This window comes from Gavialis gangeticus, unplaced genomic scaffold (assembly GCF_001723915.1).
Source record: "Gavialis gangeticus isolate Ggan-Ray unplaced genomic scaffold, GavGan_comp1, whole genome shotgun sequence".
Classification (NCBI taxonomy): domain Eukaryota; kingdom Metazoa; phylum Chordata; order Crocodylia; family Gavialidae; genus Gavialis; species Gavialis gangeticus.
The window spans coordinates 10402827-10415304 of NW_017729006.1; the positions used below are offsets into that span (position 1 = coordinate 10402827).

At 41.9% G+C, this 12478-nt stretch overlaps 1 protein-coding gene across 1 annotated transcript in view; it reads right to left on the reverse strand.

Annotated features, from left to right (window-relative positions):
• Positions 1-12478, reverse strand: part of OSBPL10 (oxysterol binding protein like 10) — a 195424-nt gene that overhangs the window by 86905 nt on the left and 96041 nt on the right. The window contains exon 5 of the mRNA XM_019508706.1: positions 5197-5407. Within this exon, the coding sequence (XP_019364251.1) occupies positions 5197-5407 (211 nt within the window). The remainder of the gene's footprint in view (positions 1-5196; positions 5408-12478) is intronic.

Consider the following 12478-nt stretch of genomic DNA (forward strand, 5'->3'; position numbering starts at 1 on the left):
AAAACCAATGCAAAATAGATTATGTATTTTCCATGAAGTGGTTACATTCAACATAAGGAAGGTATTTTTCTCCCAATTGGTAGATTCTTTACTTACAGAAAACATACAGGGCACATCTACATGTGCAATTAATGTGACTGAATATGCTATGGCTCAATTTGAGCCAGACTAAACTAATCCCATCTACGTATACATTTAGGCGCTGTAATTTACTGCTACCAGATACCACTTGCATCTGACAGGACTATCTGGCAGCACAGTAAATTAGTCTACTGCACCCTAATTGTCACATACTTGTAGATGGTGATGCTCTACTGCGCAGCAAATTATTCTGCTGCACAGTGAAGTCTCTCATGTAGACATGCCCACAGATAAAGAGGAGAACATAATTTCCTTTCCTCTCTCATTTAGCAATGTCTATTTAGAAGGAAAACAAAACCAGTACATAAAAACAGTAAGAAGTCATAAACTGTAATATTAAGATTGCTTTTTTTGCACTAAAGTCAAGACCTTATATAGCAGGCTCATTTGGCAACCAGAAGGGAAGTCAGTTTCAGCCCACAAAAGCTTGTGAGACAGACACACACACACACACACACACACACACACACACACACACACACAACTGTGCTCACACTTGCTTTTTAGGTAAGTAATCTGTATCCTTTCATAGCAATATAATTTTTACATCCATCTACATGGTATAATAGTAGTAGCATGAGACTTATGCTATAAATTTGAGGGAGTGCAGTCCTAAGAAAGGTATGCAATTAGGACTTGCACAGATCCATGATTTAATTTTGATTCTTGGTAACAGACTCAACATCAAAGACTGGTAACCAATATAGAAAAATATAGAATTTAAGAGCAAGACCCTCTCTTCAAAATATTTACGACACCCACCATTGCCAAACTGTTAATCTTTGTGACGACAGGCCAAATTCAACCACTTAAAGTCCAAGTACAGTAAAAGTCTTTGCTTTAAAAGCCTGGAATAACAATGCAGATGCATGGCATACAGCAAAAAGGAATATTCCCTCCTGGATCAACAACAGGCAATAAGGATGAGAAGACAGCTATGTACTTTAACCCATACATCCAATTTATTTTTCTATGTCTTCTTTCTCTCTCTCTCTCTCTCTCTCTCTACAATATGAACTCCGTGCAGGGAAGAAAGGTAAATGCACATTGAACATTTGTAAATCCAATTCTCATTTCTGCAGGGCTAAGCACAGACGTTCAAAAAGCCTGAGCCTGAATTGATTCAATCTTTGCAGGTTAGTCTAACCTGCAAAGATTGAACTGGCAAGAAAGTAAAGAGACATTCACTTTTGATTTTGGAAATGCAGCCACATGCTTGCATTGGCTCAAGCCAGAAGCAAGCATGCACTAGAACAAACCCTCTCGTCCCTTCCACAGTGGCCAGAAGGCTGGAGGGAGGCTGGGCTGAGGTGGGGAGGGCATGGCCAGGCCCTAGCAGCCTGAGTATGACTGAGGAGAGGTTTAAACCCCCACCCTGGCCTGCAGAAACACCAGCCAGGGTATACCTGGAAGAGAAGCGAGGAAGCAGCCCTTGCCATGCTTTTGGACAGTGGAGGGAGAAGGGGAATGTAGCCAGCCCCTAGTTCCCAGCCAGACATCAGCCCAGCATGGCCCCTTAAGATGAAGGAGGCAAGAAGGGGGTTTATTCCCCCCTCCCTCCCCTCTCCCACGAGGGGACCACAGCTGCCATTTGCCTGGCTGGGGTGTACGCAGCCCTTGTCAGGGTCCCCCTGCCCCCATGCTGCCCCAGTGGCAGAGGCAGCGTCGTGGTCAGACACCGGCAGGCATGGCCCCCTAAGGCAAAACAGGTTTTTATTCCCCCACCCTCTTCTCTCCCACCAGGGGACCACAGCCGGGGTCTGCCAGCCCTAGCCACTGCCTCTGCCACTTGCCCCCAGCCAGGCAGACATCAGCTGGGATTCCCCGGGAGGGGGGGGGAGAAATGGAGGGGAGAATAAGCCCCCTCCCTGCCCCCTTTGCCTTAGGGGGCCATGCTGGCCAGTGTCTGGCCATGCCCCCGCCACTGGAGCAGTAGGTGTGGGAAGGGACCCTAACAAGGGCAGCAGCCCCTGTCATGGTGTCCTGGGGAGTGCAAGCCTCTACCCAGCGTGGAGGTTGCACTGCAGGTAGAGCAGGGCAGATGGGGCTTGGGGGCCTATGGCCACCCCAAAATTCAGCTTAGCCACCCCTCCAAGCCCTGCTGCCACTCACTATGCACAGGCTGCGGCAGCTCTGCCCACCCTACTCCCACCTGCAGAGCAACACCCCCACTAGGAAGAGGCTAGTGCTTCCCCAGATACCATGATAGGGGCTGCTGCCCCTGTCAGCATCTCTCCACCCCCCGCCCCGGTCCAGCCCTGTTCTCTGGAGCAGACAGCACAGCCCAGCCCAGATCTGCAAAGCATCTTGGGATGTTGGGGGACTATGCTTCAACTTGAACCAGGAAGGGGTCTGGGACAGAAGTTCCATAAACCAGTTTGATCTCAATCAGTTAAGTCTGATACTACATTCAACCAGGTTTATCTTAAATCAGCTTCAGCCATTTTGAAACTGGTTTAATGTCCACTGGACTTCTGTTCTGTTACAAGTTTAAACCAGTTTCTGATCACTTAAACCGGTTTATATGCAACTTCTGTCCCTAGCCTAGGTAACTAGGTTGTCTCTCTGCTGGACTGTCTTTGTTAGTTTTGAGGCAGGAAGCAGTAAAGCAGGTTTGTCCAAGTTCACCCTTGACTGTTACACAGAGGTAGGTAAAACCTTTCCTAGCTACTGACCAGAACACCCCACCCTGCGGGCAGATGAAAGCAGATGCTAGAACCCGCCCATACACACTGCTTATCCCTGCAGCAGCACAGGAAAAAGTACCCACAGGCAAAGCCCTGCCTGTCTGCAGACCTGATCCAATGGTATTGTGGGCTATATCTAGCCCACATACCCTCAGTTGCCAACCTCTGATGTAGAAGATTGGTGGACTTGCAATGAAGAATTCTTGAGGAAAGGCTTCTTTTAATTTAGGCAAAGAATAATGAGGTGACACTAGACTATGCCAATTCTGCTTTTACTGATGTATTACTTATGCACACACTATCCAAGCAGGCTGTCATCTGAGCTCAGATCAGATTATGAAATGTTTCAAACATCCTTGGAGTGGAGAATGGATGTTGAGCTAGTAGGAATTTTTTTGCCTACTGATATCCGGCCTGACAACCTGGATCAACCTGTTAGCTGAAAAATAAACTTCCAGCACTTGGTATAACAAAACCCTCTCTGGACAATCTCCAATTTAGAATTTGCTGAAGGATTACTTAGAAACACTAGAATTAGCTTGATTAGCTAAATTTTATTCTGCTCTGAGGAATCTCAAAACTGCTTACTCAATCAATTCCTCCAAAATGATAATCTTACCAGAGACTCTGAACAGGATTCCTTTTTCAGGAGAAACTGGTAAACAAACCTCTCAGCCACTGGTTTTTTTAGGTGGCTGCATTGTATAACAGTTTCGGGAGAGGAAATAAAATAATAATAAAAAAAAATCTCATTTCACCAGCTTCCTCTTAGCAGGGAGCAAACTGTAAATATTTTAGCAGCTTTTTAGTTTGTTTCTCCTGATTTTCTTTCCTAGTTGAAGGGGTTTGAAACATATGTATCCAAGTTCTCACAGCAAGTGAAGATCCCTCAGACCTGTTGTCAGCAGATTTTGAGCAAAATCTCTACAAAGATTTCTACAGAAATCTTTGATAAGGTGTGCTGAATTCTTACGAATGAAGATAGTATTTTCAATTTCAGGATAAAGTTCTTATTTTTAGGACCACATAATGTTCCGTATGGGCTCAGAAGTCTATCATCTTCATGTAGTTTGTTTCAAACAAATAATGAAGAGGCCAGATGTGCAAAAACTGAAACTATCACTCTTCTTTGAAGTATACTTTTCATCTTTGCTTTAAACTACACTAAAAGGGCCTAAAAAGGGACAAGGACTCAAAAAGCTATTCTCAAAAATAAATGCTACCTAGATTTACTGTTTAAATATTTATATTTTACTTGCATGTCCAGCAAAGACTGCAGAACTGCAGTTTGGAAAATGAAAGATGCTCTTTTGCGCTTCTTACAAGAGTATGAAATACTCAAAACATGTAACAAGCTGTGTAAAAGTCTGAAATAAGGCAGGAATACTTATTATCCTGGCATGAAAACATCTGAATAACAACAGTTTGCCAAGAGCCACATAGCTCCAAAAATGGCCTCATCTGTGCCATCTTTCTGCTCCTCCACACACATCCTTACATCTTTTTGCCATTCTCCTCCACATTATCTTCAGTGCTGTCCCCAACAATGGAAGTATTCAATGGGCTTCCTGCTCAGTTTTCTTTGGCACTGTATGGGTCTTAACCAGAAGTAACTAATTTGACAGAGAAGGTTTTTATTAAAAATTCAAGTACAAGAATAAAGCAATATCTAGCATCAACCCATCACACTCCTGGTCTTAACCAAGTCCTGATCATCCATATGGATCTGATCATGCATCAACAGCACCACCGAACACACTACTCCAAAAGAAGCCTGCCACAAGCGTTCACCAGCTTAAGACAGGGTGAACATTCAACTGCAGCTCACCAGGTAGCTGCAGGGATCTGAGTTTGTAGATCAGGGTCCTAGTTTTGCAAGTAACCATGCACTCATGGTAATAAAAAAGGAAATATTGTTTAGTCCTTCCAGACTCAAAAAACCCTATGAACACTGAGTCAATATACAGTGTTTGTACAGAGGTGATGCAATCTTCTTTGGCGATATCTATTTAGAAAGAAATGAAGACAAATGTTCCACTTCCGAATACATCATGTTAAATTAACCTAGCTTTAAAGAAGTCTTAAAGAAAAATTATTAATAAAAAATACCATAAAGATTTTGCACTCTCAACATTTGCTATTTTCATCATCTGTTCACTCTGAAGACACTTAACAAAAGCTGTCCCCTTTTTCCAATTTTGATAGGCTTCACAATTTTTTGTGGTTGAGAAGAAAAAGCTGGTGTTTTACACTAGCACTAACTTATGCTGTGTTCTTCTCAAGAACTTCTTTAAGGAAAAGTCTATCCTACCATGCTTTTAAATATATAAATATATAAGAAATCAGCAAAGAGACAGCTTGTACTCACCTGAAGGCAATGTCCTATTACTGTGTTGGCCCACTTGATGCATGCTCTGCTGTAATAAATTCAGACATTCTCCAAGGCAGCTCAGGGTGGCTGCAGAGGTAGCTTTTAAAAGCAGCAAGTCCTGGTCAAAGGCAGAGAGAGGTCCAGAACTTGGAAGGGATTCAATGGCTTGCACAAGGTTCTTCTGCTGTCCCTCCACTTGGCTCATGATCTGCAATTTGTTAAAGGAATAAGCAAGGCTTCAGCACAGTCAGATGATGATACGAGTACTTACAGGTTCACACCACCTGTACAACCATAAATTAATTGACTAACTGAGTATTAACATGAGAGAGAGAAATTTCAGACTCATGAGGAAAGAAAGATTTTTTGATTTCCAATTAAAACCTATAAAATTGACAGGGCCTTGGCCACTTAAAAATACCAATTCTAAAGTAATTAAGGCAAAACTAATATTTAGCACTCAAGATTTATGTTTTATATTTTCAAAAGTAACCATCTGAAAGAGTAGGCCAACTCCTTTTCTGTTACAAATTCAAGCAGAGATTCCTTGCTGAGGATTTCATTTACAGAACCCAAGCTGATTCTTTTGAAGACTCATTAAATGGTGACGGGTGTTTTTATAAGACATAGTAACTGATTCCTTCCACACACACCCACTACCACCACCACCACACAAATTTCAGGGAGAAAGTTCACCTGTTTCTAGATCTGGACTGCGTAAAGGAAAAAGAAATAGCAGACTTAAAAAGAGGAAGGAGATAATCAATTTAATATCCAATCTACCTGTAAGAGTACTTAGCAGTAGAGAGGCCATGGAACCTACATTACATCATGTTTTAGACAGGGACATCCCTGCTTTCAGGAAAGGTTGGGTTAGATCACTACCGAGTTACCTTCCCACTTTTTTCTTAGGATTTTCACAACTGAATGAGTTGTGTAGGGGCTGTTCAGTACTCAGGCAAGTTAAACTTCTGGCACTCCACATATAGCTCAAAAGACAAAGAATGTTTAAATCCATAATGCATTTGAGTTTCATGGGCTTTAGAGTACAGTACTCATTCATTTTTCTTTCACCCCTTTTCCAGAAACAAGACCACCAAATGCATCAGTATATGATGCAGGTATAAAGCCACTGAAATAAAGAGAAGTTATACCAACTTATACCACAGTTAAAATTTGGTCCCGTGCTCCAGGTTATTAAGTTGTGACTAGAAAGATTCAGAATTTATCCCTAAATAAACTCAGAAGGATGAATAATTACCATCATTTTTCAGATGCCACCAACTGGTACTGATTTGTCCTTTACAAAAGGAGACAGGGAGATATGACCAGGAGACAAAAAAGATGAATGAAAATCATAGGTAGACATCATCTTTGGAGTAGGACTCATTGTGCTGGGATGAGTCCCAACACAGCTGATTTGCTTCATTGGCATCTAGGCTAGGGACAGAAGTTACACAAACAGGTTTAAGTAATCAGAAACTGGTTTAATAAACCTGTAACAGAACAGCAGCTCTGTGCACATAAACCAGTTTGAAAATGGCTGAAACTGGTTTAAGATAAACCTGGTTGAATGTAGACTTAAGTGATCTGGGTCAAACCAGTTTATGAAACTTCTGTCCCAGACCCCTTCCTGGTTCAAGTTAAATCACAGTCCCCCAGCATGTTTAGCAGACAGCAGGGCTGGCCCCGCCCCTCTGCTCCCTAGCTGGAGCAGTGAGGACTTACTAACAAAGGGTTGTTGGGGGAGCAAGCCTGGCTGGAGATGCAGCCTAGTCTGGACGGGAGGGGGAAGGGGACTACCCCTCTCCCCCAGGCAAATCCCAGCTGGGGTCTGGGGCCAGGGAGGGGGCATTAAACACCCCTTCCCCCATTCAGACATACTGCTGGCTGCAACTGTGGACTACAAATCCCAGAGGCACCTGGAAGCAGGAAAAGGAAATGATAAACAACACTGCAGTGTCTTGCTGCTGTGATTTTGGACTGCAAATCTCAAAGACCTCAGGCACAGCAGGAAGAAGCAGCAAACATACAGCCCATGCTGGCTGCATACCAAAGAGCCATGCTCTAGTGCCCCCTTGCTACTGGCCTGAACCACTGCAGGCATGTGGTTCCATTTCTTGAATCAAAAGGTAAATGTCTGTTCACTTCTGTTTCAATCTGCAGCTTAAATTAACCTGCAAAAACTGAATCAATTCAGCCTTGGACTTTCTGGCGGTCTGTACTTAGCCCCACAGATGTCACTAGGACCCTTGTCTTATAGGGTCACACACCTGCCATTTCCTGGACGTCAGGAGCCCAGGTACTGGGCTCTAAGGAATGCGGCCCCCCCCATGGGGGTTCCCCTGCTTATAGATACATACCCCAAGTCAAGGACCAACAGACCAATATGCATGCCATGGGAATTCTCTACAGAGAATTTGATTCCAAGGGTGCATGATCCTCAAGATGGGAGGGGCAGCAGCCTGGTGCACACACTGCAGGAATCTCTTGCAGGGGGATTCACATGGCGTGCAATAAAGCAGATGTCCTCCCATTTAAAGCAAGACATACTGTAACCTTGATCACAGCAACCTCATCTCTCCAGCCCCAGCCAATGTGAAGTGAGAGGACCTAAAAAAGAAGATGGACCAACTCCCTTCTTACTACACACATATTCGCAGAACATTCCTTCTAGGCACTGTCTCACGTCCCCTGCCATCCTCACGCTATCTTCTTCCCACTGATTCAGGGAGTGATGGGATTTTTTACTGAACTTGTCATACTACCACCAACACCCATTTCTGTGATTTCCTCAAAAGAATTTGACCTTAGGATTTCTTCGTATGCCTTTTTATTTGATATAATGGGTCTCAAAAGACAATATTTAAACTAAATGCATCTCTGGATACTTTTATAGCTCTAGCAAAATTCTTACCAGACAAACATAACAGATACAGCTTCTGTAGCTATATTCTTTTTACTTTATTTACTCAGACTGGTGTGAATGCACAGAAGCAACAGAAATAACAAGTTATACTTCATGTTTTTAAGAATCGATGCAAAAAACAACTTCATTGCTAAATATATTTAGATTCAAACCAAATACTCTTTTCAGTTGGCCAACATTTACAAATACACATTTGTACCTAGGTAGCCTGGACCTTCTAGCAATTAGTCAGAAATCTACTAACTCAAATACTGCAACAATAGTTAATAGGTTTAGAAAGTGTGCAGATTCAAACTACAGCTCAAAAGTCTTAATACACCAGAGATTAAACAAAGTCTACCTGCTTCAACTAGTTGTATTAGCTGTGGTCAAGTTTACAGAATTTGTAAACACTGATAATCTCCAGTAAAAGGCACCATATTATTTGTGCTACTTCTAAAATGCTGCTTACTGATCAGATTTACTGGCCACAATGAGATGCACTTGACTTAACATTCATAGAATTCACTATGCAACCTCATATGTATTGTATTTTAAAATTAATTTGATTACAAGTGTTTCAAGGCAGGTGTTCTTCTAATCCATGTCACTACACAGACAAAAACTCAATAGGCCTCTAAGCTCCTTCTACACATGGTACTTCTACCACAAATATTGTGTTAATCACAGCATTAATGGGTAGGATGCTACACATGTACACAGTTTAAGGCACCATAAAAATACGACACAGGCCAGAAAATCGTTCCATATAGTGTAGATCATTTGTATGGCTGGCTTGTATAGTATCTTGCATTTAATGTGAGGCTGAGGGTTAACAATCAGTTGACTGTCAGTCTTGGGACCAAGACTGCACTGGGGTCTGGAATGGCCCCATGACTGACAATCAACTGATTTTTGGCCCCAGCCAAGGCTGGGGATGGGGGGATAGAAGAAGGGTTTCCCCTGTCAGGCACAGGTACTCAGACGCTCCTGATGGTGGGGACTGAAGTCCCTGGCAGGGGAAGCTCTTCAGTCCCCCCTGCAAGAAGCTCTGGTCCTCTGCACCTGACAGGCCAGCCAGAGCTGCCAGGCACACGGTTTTAATAATCAGCTGATTGCCAGCCTGAGCTAGACAGACACAGGTCTCAAACTTGAGCTGTCTAGGCCAGGACCAACAATCAGCTAATTGTCAGCTCTGATCCCAGGACTGCATTGGGGTTGAACTGGGCCTGGTACAGTCCCTAAGCTGAAGCCAGTCATCAATCCAGTCAGCTCTGGCCCCAAAATTAAACAAACGTGCACCACCGTCTTAGTTCTATTCCAACAGAAGTCAAAAATTCCCCAATAGAGGCTTTCTAATAAGAGTTTCCAATCTGTGTAGAAAAAAAAATGATACTAGAAGTACAGTTAAGGACAAAGCCATTGATAGCAAGGGATATCTTGCTAAAATGACCTTGACTGCAAACATTTTCTTAGACACATTTAGTCTGATATTCAGTAACCACAGATGCTGTTTTCCAGCAATTTTAAAACAAGTTATCGCAATGAATTGAACGGAACTTTTAAAGAATAATAATTTAAAATTCTATGCAATTAATATTACTTCATTGTGCAAACCATAAGTGAGAGGCTTTAATGCTTTAAATACCTCTCATATGAATATTAAAATTTAATTAATAAGATAATTGTAGGCTTAAACTTAAGTCTCTGAAAACCACAGAAAAGGTTTGAAAAATCTAGTTGACAAAGTAATCAAAATTTCAGCCTTCATGTGATTAAATTAGTGCCTTACAAATTACAGCAAACTTCATTCTAGTCGCAGAAACTTAGAAATTGCAAGTGAAGTATGCCATATTAAAAGAAGGCAAAGTACCACAGGTAACAACAAATGAAACACTGAAAACAGATGCCTAGTGAAACACAAAGATCGAATACACAGCAAAAAAAATTGTTAAACTGATTAAAATGCAAGTCAGCATTCTTGCAAACAAGTTATATGGCATACAGGAAAGATATAGTATTACAGTAAAGCAAAGATAAATTTAACAGGCAGAAGCTGAAACAGTGACTTGGGGAGGAGGGGAAATTTAGGAAAGAAATATTGACAGTCTCAGAATAATTGGATGTGGCACTTTCATTTGTATAAATTGAGGAAGGCGATGTGAAAAAAAATTAAGATAGTTTGAATACCCTTGTTTATGCATATACATAGTCAACATCCACAGCCTAAACAATCAAAATGTGAAAAACCAAGACTTCAGAGAACATCGGATAGCTTTGCGTTTGGATCAACATTAGTTAAACATTTACACAATCGAAAAAGATCATAAGGAATAAGGCAAAGCAATTATGCTCTCAAATTATTGTCAGAACCGGAGAAAGATTTTTTTTTTTTTTAAACCTGGCATTAAAAAGCCTTTTCGAAACATTCAGTTCCACCACAGAAAATTCAGGCAAAGATTGATGCTTACAGGATACTAATCAGTGCACACCTTTCAGAAAAGTCAGACACCAGAAAACTCAACAAGCGAAGAGTTTAGCTGTAAAGAACAGACTGTAGGTGTACATAGGCTGGTTAGAAGGAAAGTCACCCCTCACCAAGCAAAGAGGATCCAAGACAGGGAATGTCAATCATATGATGTTCTTCTTCATTCCAGTTGGTCACTTCCCACAAATAATTTTGGTTACAACAATAGATCAGTATTTTCCAATGAAAAACATTTAGTTAAAAAAAATCCTGATTAGCCCTCGTCTAATGTGATAGTTGTAGAAGTAGCCTGGAACAGAATTGTCCATGTACACTCCTATACATCCTTCATAGGCTAGGAATGAGCTTCAAAGAATCATCTGCCATTACCTTTGATCAGAAATGAAGCTACCTATCTAGCTCTCATGTTGGTACGTCCCTCTGGAATGAAGAGGAGCATTATATAAGTGACCAATCAGAACAAGATGTATTTGAAGAACTCTGGCAGATGCTTAAATATAGAAACCACTATTACCATATTTCCTCACTTATAATGTGCACCCACAATTTCCAGCTGCTGATATTTGCTATATTGTGCATGTTGTGAGAAAAATATAGTAATAATGGGTCTTCAAAATTCCAGGAGAATTTACAGGTTTATATAGACTTTGGGCTTCAAATTCCAGAAATAGGAGGAAATGTTTAGTTAAAATAGCTTAAACGTACTTTAATTCATTCATTTTAATAAGATGAGTTTACAGCCTCTTAGATTTGTTTACTAGGGAAAGCAAGGACACTAAGTGGAAGCAGCAAAATACACAGACAAAGAAGCAAGCAGCAAGATTTACCATCACAGCTGCCACCTGCACCATCTTCTGGGACTCCAAAGTCCACTAAGACAGTAGTTTTCAACCTTTTTCATTTGCAGACCCCTAAAAAATGTTGAATGGAGGTGCAGAGCCCCTTGAATTGTAAGCATGGGTATTCACACACTTAATTGATCAGTCATCTTTTGTAGACTCCTTACACAAATCTGCAGACCCCCAGGGGTCCACGGACCACAGATTGAAAAACATTGCACAAGGACATTGCTGGGCCTTCTGATCTATCCAAATTAGACCAAACCAGAGAGAAGGAACCATACTGTCACTTCCACTGACTTCTGCCAAAGCCTGAATGTGAAACTTCAGTTCCAGCTAAGAACTATTCTCTCATGTCACATTCGTACCCCCTCATTCTTTCCTTTGCCCATCTCTGTCCCTCTTCCAGCCAGGGCAACTTTACCTTTACAGTAGTACTTGCAGCTGCCTTTCTTGTTAAAGTCCTCAAGCAATTCCTTAAACAGGTTGCTAGTAGACCCATATGCAGGCCTGTACTTCACAAGCACATTTTGCCCGCATTTATCTGGTTTATTCATAAAGTAGGACCAAAAATTGAGAAGCAGCAGCTCTAACCCAATGAAATCAACTTGTTCTTCTACCCCCAGACAATGAAAACCAAGGTATTTTTCCTGATATCATCATTAACTACAGCATTATCACAATTTCCATGTGCCTAGGTCAAAGATGCATATATGTCCACCCACTCTACAAACAAGAAAGACCAGCCCTGACTCAGCGAACCCACAAACCAGTCCTACCAAAGAAAAGAATAAGCAGTATTGTTAAAATGGAAGCCTACTTATTGCCTTCCATTTCATAGGACTTTTCATAGTTTCATAGTTTCTAGGGTCGGAAGGGACCGGAGCAGATCATCTAGTCCGACCCCCTGCCATGGCAGGAAAGAGAACTGGGGTCAAACGACCCCAGCAAGGTGTTCATCTAACCTCCTCTTAAAAACCCCCAGGGTAGGAGCCTGCACCACCTCTCTTGGAAGTTGGTTCCAGACCCTAGCTGCCCTGACCG